Genomic DNA, 21,594 nt, shown 5'->3' on the forward strand with positions numbered 1-21,594 from the left:
TAGTCCTATCGTTAATGGTGTACACTGGCTCTGGTGAGTATACAACACCAGTACCAGTCCTATCGTTATTGGTGTACACTGACTCTGGTGAGTATCAATACCAGCACCAGTCCTATCGTTATTGTTGTACACTGACTCTGGTGAGTATACAATACCAGCTCTAGTCCTATCGTTATCGGTGTACACTGGCTCTGGTGAGTATACAATACCAGCTCTAGTCCTATCGTTATTGGTGTACACCGATTGGTTTATATAAATAATAGTTTCACTTCTTAAATCAACTGGGTTCTACAGACAGCTGTGTTCCATACACACATTTTTTTTCTTCTTATCATGAATGAAAGTAGGAAAATGACAATATGAAATGTCAAAGTATGACATTAACATATTGGAGAACAGCACCTCCTTTATGTCATAACACTTCTAGGATAAAGCACAATGTTAAACAACGTGGCATTGTATGTGTGAACCGTGCTGTTACAACTGCGTTTGTAAGAGACGTTTGTTGTAACTGCATGTACGAGGAAAGCTCGTTGATACGTGCGTGTGTGAGAGAAGGTTGTTGCTGATCGCCTTTCTGATAGAATTTGTTCATAACTGCCAGTGTGGAGAAACTTGTTAAAGCGAAAAAGGATTGACCAAAATATTAAACAAGTTTCATAGTTTTTGCTATTTTGCCAGGCGTTGCTGATGGACAAAGAGTCAGTCTGACTCCTCTGTAACATAGTTGTACCTGTGTTGTTCAGAGTGATGATCAGACTGGCGATTCACAATTAAAAGTTCATAATGTATATGTACCTGTTCAAGAGGTTGTCCAAACTGGCTTTATACAGTTGCCTGGGTTACGTGTTCATATGCATTTCAAAGTATTGGTTATACTTTTGTACCTGTCTAATTCAAGGTACTGTACACACAACCTAGGTGTAGTGTACATCACAGTTGTGGTCAGATTGCCATTATGTAGTATTAACCTTAGGTAAGTTGAGGGTGGCGATCAGACTAACCGTACACAATGACCGAAGTTACTGTACGTTTGTAGACAATGGGAAGGAGAATTTCTTGTTTTTATTTAGGATCATTCAAATGCACATCATTGCAAGTTGAGATCAATGAAATACCTAGACTTCGGGTCTAGAACAATACCCAAACTTCGGTTCAAGGACATTCCATAGATTTGAGATCAGTCTTTACCTACTTCAGGTCGAGGATGTTCGTCCGACTTCGGGTCAGAATAATTCTACAGTCATGGATGTATGGAAAATCGTTAGACTTAAATTCACGGACAATTCCTAAACTGAAGTAGGATCAATATTTAGACTAGTTCAGGAACGGTCACAGACTAAAGTTCAGGGACAAACTCCTGACTAGTTCAGAGATAACCTCCAGTCTTTGGTTCAGGGACAGACTGACAACTCCTAGCGTTTTCAGAGACGATCCCCAGACATCTGGACAATCTGCGGAATCAGTTATACACATGTATTTGTACATGTATGTAGTGTGAACAGTGCTAACATATCCTATCTGATATAAGTGATAATAGGGGCAATGGATATTTCTGTGCCAGTTCCCAATACATTATACTTGTAAACTCAGTCAATATACATCATAGATTGCATGGTGACATTAAGTTGGGTGAAGTTAAGACGCCAATACCTTCCAGCGTCTCCTTGAAAAACAGCCAGGTATATACCCTTACTGAAGAGAGAAGCACACATTACGAGTAACTATTATGTAACAACAGTCGTCGATAAAAAAAAGTACATCGGCATATGCATTAGCCTATATGTACTTTGAGGCATACCGCGAGTAAACATTGATACTGTTGTCTTGGTAACAAGGGTGTCTATCACAAATATTTGTTGTCATCATTTTCGTAACATGTGTATTATCATGTCTGTCAGACTAGCTGTGTGCCCATAGATACGAATCTAAACAGCCCTATAACGCATCACAAGCACAATTTCTACTGGCACTTTTCAGCATGTTCTCAACAATGGTGTGTGTGTACATGTCTGCGAGGTACAGTAAATAGACGAGTCTGCATGAGAGAAAAGTAATATATAGTAAAGTAATATTAAACTAACAATGTGAGAGAGGGAAGGGATGAGCAGAATCAATCTGAGCCCATAGGTCAAGGTTAATAAAATAATATTGACTCTGTTATGTGATCTGTTGGTTTTCGTCTGATATATATCATCTAACGAGAAAAGGACGTGCAGGATCGCAGAACTTGGGTTGTATGGAGGAAGATCACAGATCACTAATGTTTGCTTAGTGGGTTGGGATGTGAAAATACTAGGGCCATGAAACAAAACAAACACAGAACTTTTGAAACTTGGATTGAGATGTGTTAAATATACTTGACTTTTATGTATGAGCCACACATAAAAGTCAAGTTTATTTAACACATCCAAAGAAAATTTAGCTATGAACGTGCTTTAAACATCGAGACTGGATACTCAATGTAAAGTTTATTTTCAAAAGGCATATAACTCTCCTAGTGACCTATTTTATCAGCACTTCCCTTTTTGTTATCCACCGTGACACATATCAGCGTCCCAATTATGCTTCACTCAGTTTGAATAAACTTGATCGTCAAAAGCATTAGGTGATCACTCTGTTAGAGATTCAGCCTGATATTGACTGTTTCTGCAGCCTGATATTGACTGTTTCTGCAGCCTGATATTGACTATTTCTGCAGCCTCATCTATAGCGGTTATCACAATGTATTCGATTCACCCCGGCCAGATTACATATCAACTATGTCAGCGGCGGTCGTACTGGTTTACCGGATATATTAGGTTTATCAGTAGCGATGTATGTAATGTGTCAGGCTTAGCAGTTGACATAATGTATCAGATGCGTCTAAAACATCATATAAGTGCCGTCCATCTCGGTTATATAATGTATCAACGGAATCATATAATGTATCAACTTTGTCCATAATTTATCGGCTTCATTTATAGATTTTGTTGATGCGATTCTTTATTTGTTGCAGGATGAAGTACTGGCCTTATTGAGAAATGCTATGGAAGCCAAAATAAGCACTTCAAAATGTTTCCTTATTGATGGATACCCCAGGGAACTAGAGCAGGGCACCAGGTTTGAAAACGAGGTAATTCATGTTAAATATGTTATATATTTAAATTACAGCAAACAAACGAATACTGTGGTATATCAGTGAGGTGCATGCAAGTCATTCATTATCTTTTTGTTTGATTTTGTAGACCGTTTAATTTGTAAACGGGCGGTTATGTGTAGAGAATCCGCACAAAGGAAATATGCCACAGACTCATTTATTGAAACATTAATTCTAATGAAGAAGGTGGTGTATTGGATCATTTACCACCTGTACAACGGTTTATGTGGGATTACCTCTACTTGGGTTTTAAAGGCTCGTAGCAGAATAGTTTGGAGTAACATGGCTGCTAGCGGCATGGTGGCCACTCCCGAAGTAATTTCTTTGATTAGAACTCTATATTACAGAAGCAAATAATTACCTCGTCATTATGTTGTGGTTGTTACAGATAGAACACTGACACAAAGAAAGTCGCTAAGTTTTGATTTTCATATGCTATTAATTATGTAGAATCAAAACTACTGTTATTATTTGCAGATCGTGGAATGCACAAGTGTGGTGTACTTTGAGGTGCCAGATGAGGTTATGACTGAGAGACTTCTGGAGCGTGGAAAGACAAGTGGGCGTGTGGATGATAACGAGGAAACAATAAAGAAACGGTTAGAAACCTTCCACAACCAGACGAAACCGGTCGTAGACCACTACGCATCAAAGGACAAAGCTGTGAAGGTAGGCTATGTTAAAGCAGCCAAGTCAATACAAAATTATTACTATAGAGAATGCGTTTATAGGAGTGTTTGCCCCGCGTGAGGACAACTGTTTGCAAAAGGGATTGACCCTGGGTTGTTTCTCGACCTTGACAATGCTCTGAGGAAATAAAAGTAGCATGTATATTTCAACACTTGCAATGCTCGATGTAGAAATGTTTGAGGAAAGAAAAGTATGTATACCTCAACTCTGGCAATGTCTGAGTGTAAACACGCTCTGTTAAAATAAAGAGATTTATTATTGAACCCTAGTAATTTATTATTCCACCCTGGTAATTTATTATTCCATCCTGGTAAAATATGTTCTGAACTTCGCACTAAAAAATCAATGAAACCTGGGCAAAAAAAGTGAAGAAACAAAACATATATGTATATGGAGCCCTTGCAAATATTATTAGGAGAATAAGACAAATACAGTCAATGTGACGTCCTCAATGTAAGAATCGGGGTAGGGACAACAAACCCATATGGTACACTAATGAGCATAATAAAACCCACGACAATGTAAGCATGTTCTGTGTGAACGAAGATTTAAAATACTTGACCCTGATAGTTTCTCAACGTGGTGATATTCTTGGAAAATACGTTTTTTTATAAAATTAAAATACTACGCACAAACACTTGATTCAGCTGTTTCTGCACATAAATGACCAGGGTGTGTACATAATGTACTCTTTCCGGTTCTAAATATTGCGTTGTTTACTTTGTCAAAGTTGTTTTGATCAATTTTGGAATGTCTTGCATCTTTGTACTGCTGGCTAACGGCGGCAAGTGGCTACTAAACTAGGTTTTATACGAATGTCTTCTCTTTTAAGTAGATGTTAGTTCCATTTTAAGGGAAAATGAGTCTTTTATGGGTATTATGAAGATGTCTTTTAGAATAAATATTCGTTTTTATATCTTTTATAACTAAAGGACTAAATTATCTTGATGTACTTTTAAAGACGTGTTTTCTTTAATGACACTCTTTTACAAACAGCAATTTTTAATTTCTTTTCTTGCGTTTTGATCGATCAAAATTGCCATTACATTCAAGCGACCTTTATGCATTTTTCTTACAAATTTTCATCATTTACATCAAGGTCAGGAATACTGATGTTTGAACATTAATCTACCAGGTTTAAACATCACACAAGATAATCCCTTTAGGCCAATTACACATAGATGTATAAGCATGACCAGTTTGACAATTTAATATATAACCTTATATACTAGATGAGCGTAAGACGTACACTAGTGATCGCACTTTTAAGATAATATCATGTTTGTCTTCTCATTTCAGATTGTAGCAACAGGAACGGTTGATGAAATATTTGCAGAAGTACAGAAATTCATGGACAGCAAAACCTGGTAGTGTTACACCAATGTAATCACCATAGTAACTGTTGCTATGGATACGAACATGAATAAATATATATCATTTATGGTGTTTACTTAATGAAGTAATGCTGTTGTTAATATAAATATATAAGTATGTGACTGCAACTTTGTATCAATCAGTTAGAAAACAAGCTCATATGTATGCATAAATACATGTATGAATTGGTGATTAATAAATGGTATGACATGTCTCCTGTTAACATGAGAGCCGTTTTCATAGATAATATCTAAAGAAAAAAATATTTCATTCGTGGATAAAATTTAAAGTTCAATTCATTTTTCACTAATCAATTTAAATTAATCCTTGTTTCCTTATTGATCTTCTCTCCTATCTGTTTTTGGTATTAAGATAATTTATCTTAATCTTAATCTATTGATTAATGCGACTCCGAAGCTGCAGTGGATTTCTGTAAACAGTACTCACTTTGTAACGGAAGGAAACCCCGCAGAACAAACTTGTAATAATACGAATATCCACAGTAGCAATTATAAAAGTGACAATTTAGATATAACAAGGTCGGTTCTTAAGAACAGTAGTGATAATTCACCAGACTACCCTGGCTACATTATCGGAACGCGGTCTGTAAGATTGGGGCTAGATTATGATCCACTGACTTTTAATTCAGCTACACCATATACATTTTATTCATATAAGGTTATTGTTGTTGTGTTACACAATCTGTCGATTGCTATGATGCTTTGATGGTAACTGTACTCTGACGATTTCGGGTCAATAACTCCTCCGAGTTACGTGTAATTGCTCAATTTTATACTTTTTTAATGAAGTGCCTCCATCGTAGTAAATAAAACATTTGATTATTTTGTGATTTTCTGCAAGAGATATCCAAAACCAGAACAACGCAAATAGGCTCGAAATACTATTCTTTGTAAAATGTGGTGTTTTTCGTGAAATTCACTTTTTGCCGATTTTGTTAATTTGCAATTAACATGAAATTTTATTATTAATATTACATCTTCCCAACGACAATGCGAATTGAAATATCAGACCAGTTACAGTTCCTTATGTATATATAGGAATATGAATGAGGGTGAAGTTAAATGATCTTGGTCATATTCAAGATATTTTCGTGAAATATCTTGAAAGAGATATTACGGACATACCACCAATACTGGTTAAGCGCATATAATATGTTAACAACAATTTAACATCAGGATGAGACATTGATATCTGTTACTCATACAGACCATTATATATCTTCAGTATGTTCCTGCACTACTTATATGTGCTTCGTATAACAAATATTACATCTGTTTCGCTATGATGTACAACTCTCCACAGCTTTCAGTTTCCTAGTATTTCGGATGGTATCCTCACTTTGCAGGATATCTTTAATTCTCCCCAGTTATATAGTTATTGTTTTCCCTTTATTAGCTGTTTCGTTTTACCGCTCATACCCACACTTACATGGCCTCGTCTACTAGGCTATTCTGTATACTCAATGATTGATCAGAATATGGCCTATACGTCGGGCCTGTGTTTGGTTACATCTTTTAGCCTGATGTTTGGTCCGGTATCGACCTTTTTATTGATCGGCCCTGTCTGTGTTGGTGTGAGCAGTGATGTATGTTGTGTTTACGGTAACCTAACTGTTGTGAACAGTGCCTTATTCTGTGATAGTGTGCAAGACGTTTTACTAAATGCTATTTATATTTTCCGTTATCTGACAGAAGGAATGTTGCTTAAGCGCTGTATTTTATGTAGTGTTCCGCATCCTCGTTTTCCCTAACTGTCAAACTGTTTCTGTGTATAATTTTTATTAAATAAACTTGTGTCAACACCTTGTTTACATTAATGTTGTTGTCTGTCCAGTTACTACATTTTACCCATGAACAAAAAACTGATGTGAAATGAAGCTTGGATAAGCCCCTTCCATGATATACTTACGTTGACACAGAACAACCAGAGTTAAACCAGTTTACTAAACAGTAAATCGGATATACTGATAGCCATCTTGGAGTTGAAGTGACCTGCACGATGACATATATATTCACGATCACCAAAGCCTCACCATGACAATTAGTCAATATCAGAAAGACAGTTCTTGAGAGGAATGTCTCTGCCAAGAGGACATAGACGGACATTTCTGATAGAGTTGCTTATGATAACAACTATTCAGATAGGAAGCATATATAAACCAATGGGAGGTAATAGCAATTCTTCTATAGTTCAAGTCGCAAGCTCACATCAGAGGTAGTTGACAGACGGACGTTTTGTCGCAAGCTCACATCAGAGGTAGTTTACAGACGGACGGTTTATCGCAAACTCACATCAGAGGTAGTTGACAGACAGACGGTTTGTCGCAAGCTCACATCAGAGGGAGTTGACAGACAGACGTTTTGTCGCAAGCTCAGATCAGAGGTAGTTGACAGACGGAGGTTTTGTCGCAAGCTCACATCAGATGTAGTTGACAGACAGACGTTTTGCCGCAAGCTCACATCAGCGGCAGTTGACAGACAGACGGTTTGTCGCAAGCTCACATCAGAGGGAGTTGACAGACGGACGTTTTGTCACAAGCTCACATCAGAGGTAGTTGACAGACGTTTTGTCGCAAGCTCAGATCAGAGGTAGTTGACAGACAGAAGTTTTGTCGCAAGCTCACGTCAGAGGTAGTTGACAGACAGACGTTTTTTCGCAAGCTCACATCAGAGGTAGTTTACAGACGGACGTTTTGTCGCAAGCTCACATGAGAGGAAGTTTACAGACAGACGTTTTGTCGCAAGCTCAGATCAGAGGTAGTTGACAGACAGACGTCTTGTCGCAAGCTCACGTCAGAGGTAGTTGACAGACAGACGTCTTGTCGCAAGCTCACGTCAGAGGTAGTTTACAGACGGACGGTTTATCGCAAACTCACATCAGAGGTAGTTGACAGACGTTTTGTCGCAAGCTCACATCCGAGGTAGTTGACAGACAGACGTTTTTTCGCAAGCTCACATCAGAGGTAGTTGACAGACAGAAGTTTTGTCGCAAGCTCACGTCAGAGGTAGTTGACAGACGGACGTTTTTTCGCAAGCTCTCATCAGAGGTAGTTGACAGACAGACGTCTTGTCGCAAGCTCACGTCAGAGGTAGTTTACAGACGGACGTTTTGTCGCAAGCTCACATGAGAGGAAGTTTACAGACAGACGTTTTGTCGCAAGCTCAGATCAGAGGTAGTTGACAGACGGACGTTTTTTCGCAAGCTCTCATCAGAGGTAGTTGACAGACAGAAGTTTTGTCGCAAGCTCACGTCAGAGGAAGTTGACAGACGGACGTTTTGTCACAAGCTCACATCAGAGGTAGTTGGCAGACAGACGTTTTGTCGCAAGCTCAGATCAGAGGTAGTTGACAGACAGACGTCTTGTCGCAAGCTCACGTCAGAGGTAGTTTACAGACGGACGGTTTATCGCAAACTCACATCAGAGGTAGTTGACAGACGGAGGTTTTGTCGCAAGCTCACATCAGCGGTAGTTGACAGACAGACGTTTTGTCGCAAGCTCACATTGTCTGAGTTCTGACTCCAGATATATTAATGAAATAGGAATTGAATATAACTGCTGAAGTGAATTTTAAATCAAATTTAAAAACTGGCATAAAGACATGTTATGGTTATCTTCAATGTTTCAGCTGTGTTCGAAAAAGATCAGTTTTTGAATATCAAGAATCTATCACTCAGCGACAAGAAAGTTTCTTTGTTGCGATCTCGAATAAAACCACACATTCTTTTTGCCTTACATCTGTTTGCTGGTCAACGACGTACGTTTGAATATACAGAAGAATGCACCTCTACATTTTCTCTTTGAGTTTTGTCATCTATACGTATTTCCCTGCTCGTTTTGAAGCCCAATGTTGAGTTTCTACAACACGTACCTTAATCACAATTTTTAAAAATACCCAACGGACACGTCGCTGGCCCGGCTACGTATGTGATAGTGATGCTAAAACTGGGTAACCTTAGACGACATACACTCACCGAGTCTGCTTAGCGTACTTGGGTAACGTTATTTTACTGTATAATTTCAGGCTAGTGATCCGATGTTGTAACAAACTTACTATCAATATAACAAAAGAATGGGGCAATCCAAGGAAGATGTTCAATGCTGCTCGTTCACTTGTCTTCGTTATTCCAATAGTATGACCTTGTGCTGTTGTTTTTGGTATGGACTTTTTAAAAATAAATAAATATAAACACACTATAATGGAGACGGTCCCGTCAAATTTATAAGCAGTGATAGACAAATTTAAACATTTAAAACTTAAGAAATACTAGCAATGAAACAAATCATTCACCATACACACACGCAACAACAAACACCTAAATGAAAGAGATTTGGTTGCTGACAATTACCGAACAAAAAAATCACGATGATTCAAACACATTCAGATACCAAACCATATACAAATGTTTTCCTATACAACATTTGTAGAGTAACAAAAGAAGTTGATGACAAAACGCGGGGGACGGGCAGCAGCCTGTGAACACGGAGCCTATCAAAGGACATTTGTAAGGACCAAATAGATTGGAAATAGAAAGTTATTCTTCCGCAAAGTAAACCCTTCCTCATCACCAAATGTCGCCCATTTTCAGCCTGATTGATTCTGCGTCTTTTGTGAGCCTGATGAAATATAAAAGTAGTTTAAATATAGTAATTTTTATAATTAATGTTATGAACTCCAATTCAACATGAATTACTCAATGTTATTAAATAACAAAATCCACGTTATCAATCAGTTAATTAATGCAATCGGTCAACCATGTATTTAACAAAAAAAACAAAAATTCACGTTTTCTATCGATTTTCCTTTATTACCTGTATCTGTGTGTTGACCTTTTCTAATATTGCCCTATCATATGGGTTCGAACTATGACTCTCCAGCCCAGATGTTGCCAAGGAGGGGCGACTTCAAGACGGATACCCGTCATAGGACCTGCCGACAATAACACGGAGCGTCCACCGTAACTCTGCATTCTAAAATATACGGAGGTCAGCCATGAAGAACGGACTCTTAAAGATGTTAGTACTCTTTGTGGTAAGTTATCTACGTTCCATTCACTGTTTCCTAGCCAAACATAAAGTATGAAAAAGTTAAAACATTACCGGAGATAATGCGTAGGTCAGCCAGTGAATGAACCAGGAATCGGTGAAAGGGCCAGATAAAGTATCAAATACGTATAATAGAAACACAGAAGTTTCAGTTTTGATTACTGCACACAACAAAAACAGTATTAATAATTAAATATAGATAAATTGATAACCCTTTTTATAAACCATAGTAGTTTTAATGCTACTCTAATTAACTATAGGGCCGCCAATGCCGATGTTATATAGGTTTTTATTATTATATAACAAAACGTTCAATTTCTTTCAGACCATCATAACAATTCATGTGAGTAAAATTAAAATTAATATTGACTTTACTAGTAAGTAGAGATTTCTCCGATAAGGTGACGGTAATAAGTTAATGCTGATATGACTTAATTCAATAATTCAATTTATTTCCGTAAGTTTTACAACTTATAGGATTTTTCAACAAATAATTTCATATAAGTACAACATATAATTACATATTACTGGCACATTCATCACAAATCAGCAGCAACAACAACATCATCGAAATCATAATTCATCGCTTTCATCATTATCATTATCATCATCATCATCGTCGTCGTGGCCGTCGTCGTCGTCTTATAACTCATCATCATGAAATAATCATCTCTTTAAATCAACATCAAATACTACATCATCATCCGTCAAAGTACAACAACATGAAATAATTACCATTTTAACATGAATTTCATAAAACTGGTACATTTTTCACAAATCAACGATATTATTTAAATCATTACCACCATCATCATCATCAAAATATCAACATCATCGAAAACATCTATATCATCATCATCATCATCATCATCATCATCATCATCATCATCATCATCATCATCATCATCATCATCAACAACAACAACAACAACAACAAACAAAAACATTGAACATTTACCATGAAAGATTGTACGAACAAAACATTGACATGATACGATTGAGTAATACAAAATTAGGTAAAACAAACTTATAAGTTAAACAATCCTTCGTTTGTTAGCTTCAAAAATAAATTTACCTAACAAATTCAGTTCTTTTACATTGTGTGTATTTACTAACTCGATAAGTTTGAATACGGATGGTTTTTGCCAGTAGTATTTTTTAATATATTTTCTCCTTAGATCTAGATGACGTGGGCAGGTAAATAAAAAATGAAATTCATCTTCTATCTCTATTAGGTCACAGTTACTGCAATATCTATTAGTTCTTGCAACATTCCTGTATCTTCCCGTTTCTATTGAAAGATTGTGAGCTGACATACGTAGTTTGGTAATCATAATTCGACGTTGTTTTGGTATAAACTTTGTTAAATAATATTGCAACATCACGGTATCTACCATGTATCTATAGAGATCACATTTACTTGAGATGGCCAACGAGTTGAATAAAGTTTGTTTTGCCTGATCATCTATGCGCTGTTTAATAATAGGTAGTAGACAGATGTCGGTAGCTGCCTGCCTTAACCATATATATCCAAACCCTAGTTCTAATAATTTATGCTTTATGAATAATAACCAATTTCGTTTTGGGTTTTCCCTCCAAGTTTCTTTTAATAAAAACTGATATGCTTCTTTTAGAATACAATTTTCACAATTTAACAACTTAAACCAATATTTAAACATTCGAATCATCTGATTGTTTGCCAGAGGAAGTCGTCCAAGCTCAAAATATACCATAGCATTGCACGTAGATTTTTTAACACACAGTATATTTTTACAAAATTCCATATGAACCCTTTCTATTTCAACTCCTTTATAACTACCCCATATTTCACAGCCATAATATAATACACTACTCACATATGTGTCAAAGAGGTGTAGCATAGTTTTGATGTTTAAATGAATGTGTTTACATTTAGATCGTAAGGCAAAAAGCGCTTTACGACCTTGCTCTGCTACATGTTTAACCATGAAACTGAATTTGTTATTAAATCTAAACAGAACCCCCAGATAACAGAATTGATCCACAATTGAAATTTTGTTGCCGTTATACACCCAGCTTTCTGATTCTCTAATAATTCCACTATTTCTGAAAACCATAATTTTGGTTTTATCGGTATTAACTGTTAATTTCCACTTATTCGAATACTCACTTAGATTGTTCAAGAGGCTTTGTAAACCTTCGATTGACTCAGAAAATAAAACTAAATCATCTGCATATAGAAGAAGAAATAAACTCAATTCCCCAAAATCATAATGGGATGCTCCATTTTCTATAAAACTATTTTCAAAGTCATTTAAAAACAAAGAAAAAAGTAACGGGGATAAAATTTCCCCTTGCATCAATCCAACATTATTAGAAAAAAAGTTCGAACATTTGCCATTAACTAAAACACAAGATTTAACTAATGAGTATAAAGACTTAATTGTAGACAAAAATTTACCTCGAACACCCAGCTTTGTTAACTTGCACCACAGGCTTACTCTATCTACGAAATCAAATGCCTTGCGGAAATCTACGAAACAACAATATAACCTCTTTCTTTCAGATAACGTTTTCGAAATTATAGTTTGCAAAGCGAAAATAGCATCCACAGTGCTTACCCCTGGACGGAATCCAAATTGTGCGTCTGTTAAAATATCATATTTAGTACAAACGTCAATCAAACGTTTGTTAAGTATGGATGTAAATAATTTGCACATACAACTAATTAGACTGATACCTCGAAAATTATTAGGATCTGTTAAAGCGCCCTTTTTATGCACAGGTACAATGATTGCTTCGGACCAGTCAACTGGAAAACATCCAGATTGTAAAATATTGTTAAATAATACATGTAAAAAAGGTAACAACAACTGTTTACATTCAATAAAACATTCATTTAACAGACCATCTGGACCATGCGATTTATTTCGTTTCAGATTATTGATCGCCGTTGTAATGTCTCTAAACGAAATAGGAGTATCTAACTCATCAAACATTACATTATCATCATTCTCATTATTTATAATTTCGTTATGTCCAAAGTCAACTCCAGAATTTGCTACATTTTTGAAATGCTCAAATAATTGGTCCATTGAAACTTTAGGTGGATTTGATTTTTTCTTTGCAAACTTTTTATAAAAATATCTAGGATTATGTTTCCTCAAATACTCCATCATGTCACCCTCTACGCTAAAATATTGCTTCTTCAATTTAGATTCCAAAATTTTATATTGTTTTTTCTTTGTCATGAGCATTGCGTGATTTGTTGGATTTGCATTACTATTAAATACTCTTAAGGCAGATAAATATTTTCTATGTAAACATTTAACTTCATCATTAAACCAGGGCTTGTCATCCCTAGTCTCTACAGTCAAACATCTAACATTTTCAACATGGGTTTTCTTAGCACACTTATCATGTACAGTTTTACGAAAGAAAGGTTCCATTAATTCTTGTATTACCTTAGTGAACTTCTTTACACTGGAGTCGATGGATTCCTGATTTAATTCCCCCCTAATCTGGACATGTTCCTTAAGCTTGTCAGAATTTATATTTAATGACTCTGTGAATTGATGTTTATATTCATCATTCCATATATATTTCGGACTGTCCCTACCGTTACAATTGCCTTCAACAGTATCATTAATTGTGGACACTCTTTTACCATATAACTGTACATGTAAAGGAGCATGATCAGAAAACTCTGTAAAATTACATACTACAATTTTTTTCACAGTTGAGAACAAAGAAAAAGGCATTAACATATAGTCTATCACACTCATCCCATTTGATCCACAGAAAGTAAAATCATTTGATGATCCATCTATATCTCTACCATTTCTGATTCGCAGACCAGAAGATTTACATAGCTTAATTAATCTAGCACCATAGTCATTCGTACCAGGATCTGGGTTTACCCTATTAGGTAAATTGTCATCAGCATCATCAACTAAGTAGTTGAAAATAGATTCAATGTGGTTTCTGACACTCTCATGAATGGTGTCGTAAGTTATAAAATCATCAGTTGTGCGTGTTCGAGCATTAAAATCACCTATAATCATCACATTCTTAGATTCAGAGTATTCTAACAAGATTGTCTCTAACTCATGAAAGATGTCACAGTTGTAATGTATATAGTATTGCGAGGAGCTCGGAGGAACATATGTAAAGATAACAGTAATGTCTTTATTCTGGTCAAGTAGACATTTATCAATAGTCACGGGTATTATGGTATCAAAAAGAGAATTTCCAACAGAAACAAAGTTATAAATACTATCGCGTATTAGCAAAATGTTTCCACCCCCTTGTGTATATCGAGTTAATTTTCTAGGCATAACAACAGACTTGAAATTTTCAATATCTACAGTGTAATCGTTTGGGATCCAACATTCGGATAAAAATACTATGTCGTAAGATAGAATGAATTTTCTGAAATCTACTTCATTGAGCTTCTTATCAAAACCACCATTAATGTTCCAAGTTAAAATTTGTACATCCAACTCATGATAAGACTGTCCGGAGTGATTAGCATCACACGACTCCCTCCGACGCCCCTAGCTGGGAGTGGTAGTGTTCCTCCTTCTCCGTTTGTCTGGACGACCCGACGTCGGCGTGGTTTCAAGCGCGTCACGATAAGATCGTCCGTGGTCACCAGAGTCAAAACCCACGTTCTTGCCACCTGAGTAGCGGCCATTGCCAGCGGCAGTACCTTCAGCAACCCCAACTGGTGCAGGAGCTGAAGTGTGAAGTTTACCATCTATGAATAGTTTATCGCGCACCAGCAGAGTGTTGTGACCGTTGGCCCTGGCCTGCTTCCTGATCGGGTATAAGTTACGGCGTTCGTTCTCAATCTCGACAGGAAATTGTTCGTTGATACTATAAGGACTACCACGCAGTTTGAACGTCTGACTCTTAATATGTAAGAGATCTTTGTAGTAAACAAAACGTGCCACCACAGGTCGCGGTTTACCATGCTTAGCCCTCCCGAAACGGTGAACATTTCCGAACTCAACGTTGTGTTCGACTCCTAGTTCTCCGTAAAGAAAATCCCGCAACACTGCCTCCGTGTTCTCCTCCTTGTGTTCCCCGCACAAACCGCTGAAAATCAAATTGTTTTTCATAGAACGGCAACGAAGATCGAGCATGTCCTCGTTCATTTTCACTTTCTCCCTTGTCAGAGCGTCTATGTCCTTTTTCAAGGTTGATAACCCAGCAGCAGTGTTGTTCTGGACGTCACCAATAGAAGCCTTGTTTGCGTCAACTTGGCTCTTTACCGATTCAAAAATATCGCTCAGTGACTGAGCGCTTTTCTCAAAGTCACGCGACCTTGAATCAATGTCCTGAATCTTATTTGCGAGCTCACTGCTTTTGACTTTCACATTTCCCAGTTCGTGCTCCAATTGGTTGACCTTTACAGATAGTGCAGACAAGGTATTTTGGACTTTGTCGTTTAAACGGAGGTCCATCTTTGTAATAAGTTCCTTTATCACGTCCAACTTATGATCAGTGTCATTGTTCTTTGCTCCATTTTTATATAAAACGCTATGGGCTTACCCTACTACTCGTGAGGTAGACCGAGACATTATCAAAGTTAACTGGTGAATTAACTGGTGACGGGTTACTTGACGTGATTAAGAAGTCATTATTTAATTATTTCATCATGTTATATGTTAGTTATGATGTGATCCAGTTATTAGTTACTGTATACGTGATGCAATATTATTAGTGTGTGATGTTATAGTTAGCATGCGATGCATATTTAGTATGTCATATCATCAGTGAGTGTGTCATGTTATAGTTACATGTTGAACGTGATGTCATAATACGTAAATAGCTAGTTTGTGATGTTATAGTTATTATGTGATATCATTTATTAGTTTGCGAAGTTACAAGTATGTGATGTCATTAGTTAGTTTGCGAAGTTATAGTTAGTGTATGATGCCATTGGTTAGTTTGCGAAGTTATAATTAATGTGTGATGTCATTGGTTAGTTTGCGAAGTTATAGTTAGTGTGTGATGTCATTGGTTAGTTTGCGAAGTTTTAATTAGTGTGTGATGTCATAAGTTAGTTTGCGGAGTTATAATTAGTGGGTGATGTCATTAGTTAGTTTGCGAAGTTATATTTAGTGTGTGATGTCATTGGTTAGTTTGCGAATTTATAATTAGTGTGTGATGTCATTAGTTAGTTTGCGAAATTATAGTTAGTGCGTGATGTCGTTGGTTGTTTGCGAAGTTATAGTTAGTGTGTTATGTCATTAGTTAGTTTGCAAAGTTATAATTAGTGTGTGATGTCATTAGTTAGTTTGCGAAGTTATAGTTAATGTGTGATGTCATTGGTTAGTTTGCGAAGTAATAGTTAGTGTGTAATGTCATTGGTTAGTTTGCGAAGTTATAGTTAGCGTGTGATGTCATTATTTAGTTTGCGAAGTTATAGTTAGTGTGTGATGTCATTATTTAGGTTGCGAAGTTATAGTTAGTGTGTGATGTCATTAGTTAGTTTGCTAAGTTATAGTTAGTGTGTGATGTCATTAGTTAGTTTGAGAAGTTATAGTTAGTGTGTGATGTCATTAGTTAGTTTGAGAAGTTATAGTTAGTGTGTGATGTCATTAGTTAGTTTGCGAAGTTATAGTTAGTGTGTGATGTCATTGGTTAGTTTGCGAAGTTATAGTTAGCGTGTGATGTCATTATTTAGTTTGCGAAGTTATAGTTAGTGTGTGATGTCATTATTTAGGTTGCGAAGTTATAGTTAGTGTGTGATGTCATTAGTTAGTTTGCGAAGTTATAGTTAATGTGTGATGTCATTGGTTAGCTTGCGAAGTAATAGTTAGTGTGTAATGTCATTGGTTAGTTTGCGAAGTTATAGTTAGTGTGTGATGTCATTGGTTAGTTTGCGAAGTTATAGTTAGTGTGTGATGTCATTAGTTAGTTTGCGAAGTTATAGCTAATGTGTGATGTCATTGGTTAGTTTGCGAAGTTATAGTTGGTGTGTGATGTCATTGGTTAGTTTGCGAAGTTATAATTAGTGTGTGATGTCATTGGTTAGTTTGCGAGGTTATATTTAGTGTGTGATGTCATTAGTTAGTTTGCGAGGTTATAGTTAGTGTGTAATGTCATTATATGTTAATATTTTGTTTGCGATGCTATAGTTAATATGTGATGTCATAAGTTAGTATGCCATGTTATAGTTATTATGTGATGCCATTTATTTATGAGATATTATACTTTACATGAGATGTAATAGTTAGTATGAAATATTAACTAATATTTGACATGATTACGTCGTGAATATGTGATGTCATTAAGGAATAGGACAACTTTTACATACACACATTAACCATTGTATAGATATTGTTATTTCACACTTAATTAAGTGTATGTATGTATTATTGTTTATGCTGTGTTATTTAACCGTTGAACTGCTATAGCTTCTTGTTGAATTTGCTTGTGTCCAGTTGGCATTCATACTGTCTATGAATACCAACTGAAAGTTCAATACTTATATTTACCAATTTTCGGAATCTGTTCATCCCATAGAAAATTCAAATACACTTATCATTATTCAGCATTTAGTTCAAATAATGTACGTATCGTGTCTGCTTGTTCAATGAATAGAACAGCCATCGCTCAGGGAGGGTCAATGGTATCCAACGTAGCAATTAAGACGTCATAATAATGCTGGCGTCAACAATCGGTCCATGGCATTCATAGATATACCAATGCCAACTGAATTCGGACGGGTTAATTAGTGGCAATGCCATACGATGGTTAATATAGCTGAATGGCAGTGTCGTAGAGTGGTAAATATTTCAGCATTATACACTTTGGCATCTACAGCCTATGTAAATGTCACAGGTTTGCGTGTTATGTCTGTTATATTCATCTCGTCGATCGGAAGCTGACAAAAAACACACGGGTAGTACCTATGGTAGGATGTGCCAATATATCTATATTCTAGAATGCACAATTATTTACCAAAACAGCGTTTTCAAGTCAAATTCCGTGTCACTTTCTATGTGTACATGGGCGCCGTCATTTTGTTTTTGAGTTGGTGACGTCACGTTGGAGGCTGTTCTTTTTTAGCTGGTCGCACCCAATTCTCACCTCGGTAAGATGTGTTTGGGGCTTAAAAAAATGGAAATTATACTTGATAGAATAAATATAAATATATGGACTGAGCGTCATTTTTTTAACATTCATGGCGGTATGAACGCAACTCCGTTGCATCCATATTTAGCATGAAGCCCTAAAAAATGACGCTCAATCCCTATAAACACTGCCGTATTTGGCCTTAATGTGTTAGAATCGTTTTTTGGATATTAAAAAGCACTGCTGATCCTTATTTGCTATTTGAATAACGAAAAACAAAAAACAATTTTTGAATAACGAATAACGGGAAAACTCGTTATTCGTTTTTCGTTTTTCGAACTCATACACCTAAACACTGCCCCATTTGGCCTTGGTGTGTTATAATCGTTAACTGGATATCCAAAAGCACTGCGGTACCTTATTTGCTATTTGAATAACGAAAAACCAAAAACCAAAAAAAAAATGAATAACGAATAACGGGAAAACTCGTTATTCGTTTTTCGTTTTTCGTACTCATACACCTAAACACTGCCGTAATTGACCTTGGTGTGTTATAATCGTTAACTGGATATCCAAAAGCACTGCTGTACCTTATTTGCTATTTGAATAACGAAAAATAAATAAAAATAACGAATAACGGGAAAACTCGTTATTCGTTATTCGTTTTTCGAGCTCATGCGCTAAAACACTGCCGTAATTGACCTTGGCGTGTTAGAGTCGTTATCTGGATATCCAAAAAACACTAATGATTCTTATTTGGTATTTGAAAACGAAAAACAAAATTGAATAACGAATAACGGGAAAACTCATCCGAACCTGGTAGGGTTATACAGTGCCATGGAGTGGTCAGTATTTGTAAATATGTGGCGTTATTAATGAATCTAAGTCGTTCCACAATAGAACACTATCGCTAGAGTAGTGAGAGGGTTCTTACAGTACCTGGTGGCAAAACTTGCTGCATGTTTATATTTAGCTTTCTGATAAATAGTTTGTTTACATGATAAACAGTATTCGGGAAATCGCTGTAAAATTTGTGTGGTTACGGTGTGGTCAAACGGATTTCTGTTATATTCCCAACATCATTTATTGAAGGTAATTACTTAAGTAACTTCGGCAGCCCAGAAAATAACTAATCAGAAAATTTTGATGGCTAATGCATAAACCCGTTTAAAAACGCAGGCATCCGTGACTTGCTTTGATATCACACACAATTCTATCTATCCGTATGTAGATTACATGATTATTATGCATTTGATATTACAATTAAGTAGGCTTTTTAACTGCAGGTTAATAACTATTTTAAGAAATTTACACTTAAATATCGCAAAACACTTACTTTTCACTAAAAGTTTTGAAATGTTTGCATTTTTCACAACAAATGTCTGAAAATCAATATTTAGAAAATGGTGCAAATTTATTCATCTTTCTGTTATTTATGTTACATACCTGACCGACTGTCATCTCAGCATGCTACAAGCGAGATGTGTCATGTGGCATCCTCGTTATGAAGACGCTTTATCGTCTGATGTTAGATCAATTCATTTGAACAAACTTCAGAGTTTTCCCCAGCTTGCTACTAGCTAAGTTTTATGAAGAAATAATTTACAATTTCAACATAGTTCACACCGGTGACTTGAGAGCATCGCAATGTTGTACCTCTTGGTTTACAACAAGCAGTTAAATATGGGTCAATGCCGTTCATTTCTACAATTCTGACTGTCTTCTATCGCGACCGTTTGCCTCGAAGTTATTACATGTATAAACGTTGATGCCAGAGGAAAGAAGGACGTCTTGTCATGACCTAATCCCACTTGTTCTTCGGGCAGGTCAGCTAAAATCCTGTGTGTTTCTTTATACTCTTTAAATTCCATATCGCCATTTTCAGAGATAACCAAAATAAGATTTGCATCAAAAAAAAAAAGAACAAGCATTTCTCCAGTAAAACATATCTCGGTTATCCTGTCCAAAAGTGTTTTTTCTTTCCTTTTCCAATACATAAGTCATTGGGCGAAATATAATCCTAAAATTTTGCATTTTTGATAAGATAATAAGTAAAACTTTATTTTGCAGGTTGTGATTTGCAAAGGTGCCTTGATAGTGGAGAGAGATGATGTAAGTTTGATCCCAACTTATCATAATACGTTTGTATTTGTAACCTATAGGTGCTAGAATCCTGCCCTGAAAACGTCTGATGGTTCTACCATAGGTAAAACAGGGGGTATACTAAATAAACAACACACTATCCATATATAAATATATATCTAGTACGATTAGATAATTTTGATACGGTACTTCTGTTTCATACATTTTTGAGATTATTTAAAAAAAAACCAATCAGTAAAATCAGGATATTCCTTTTGTTCATTTAAATAAATACGGTATGAGATGTAATAACAGTCTGTCCTTTTGTAACAGGGTCTCATCGAGGAGTGTAGTTCCTCGTACACTGTCACCGACTTGGAGTTTCGTAACAAGAAATGTAAGGAGGACAGAAAAAATCCCTGTATGAAGAAAAACAAGTGCTGTTACGTGGCGAGCCGTAAAGCTAAGGTGTGTGTGCCCAAAGAAATAGAGCACGGACAGAGGATCGAACTCACGAACGAGGGCTCGTAAAACGGGACGTCATGTAGTGACATTCATACCAATGCCGTCACGTTTTAGGTGATGCAACTTTACATCTTTATCATAGTCACTTCCAGATGGAAAACCAAACCAAATTGAACTTTTGAAATGTCCAATGTTTTCCCTGGAGTAACAAACTAACATATATGTGAGATACATCCTTAGATAGATGCAAGACAAAAAGCGAACATCTCCAAAAAATATGTCAGGTTTACTTCTTCAATTCAATAAAATGAAAAAAGATAATAATTTTGCATCATAAATGTTTAGCTCCATCTTTGTTATTTTTTTTAATGATCTTTTAAGAATACCAGGTGATGAAAAATTAATGAGTGTGTACTGGTCGAAAAGGCTCAATGGTGCCATAAAGGTCGTCACTACCATGAACTATTGTGATTCGAAGTTCAAATCATACAAACACTGTAAAGCGGACAGTTATCAGACAGATGACCAATGAAGCCTATGTACACCAAAAACCCTGTAAAGCGGACAGTAATCAGACAGATGACCAATGAAGCCTATGTACACCAAAAACTCTGTAAAGCGGACAGTTATCAGACAGATTACCAATGAAGCCTATGTACACCATAAACCCTGTAAAGCGGACAGTTATCAGTCAGATGACCAATGAAGCCTA

The 21,594-nt window shown here is 36.2% G+C and overlaps 1 protein-coding gene across 4 annotated transcripts in view; it reads left to right on the plus strand.

Moving 5' to 3' along the window:
* The window catches only part of LOC110451142 (adenylate kinase isoenzyme 5-like), a 97,022-nt gene extending 89,994 nt beyond the window's left edge, over positions 1-7,028 (plus strand). For all 4 annotated transcript variants that reach the window (XM_021499001.1, XM_021499002.1, XM_021499004.1 and 1 more), the window contains 3 exons: positions 2,999-3,115; positions 3,617-3,808; positions 5,129-7,028. In XM_021499001.1, the coding sequence (XP_021354676.1) occupies positions 2,999-3,115; positions 3,617-3,808; positions 5,129-5,200 (381 nt within the window). In that variant the 3' untranslated portion in view covers positions 5,201-7,028. The remainder of the gene's footprint in view (positions 1-2,998; positions 3,116-3,616; positions 3,809-5,128) is intronic.
* Positions 7,029-21,594: the final 14,566 nt, after the last annotated feature.

This window comes from Mizuhopecten yessoensis, unplaced genomic scaffold, assembly GCF_002113885.1.
Source record: "Mizuhopecten yessoensis strain PY_sf001 unplaced genomic scaffold, ASM211388v2 scaffold5809, whole genome shotgun sequence".
Lineage (NCBI taxonomy): Eukaryota > Metazoa > Mollusca > Bivalvia > Pectinida > Pectinidae > Mizuhopecten > Mizuhopecten yessoensis.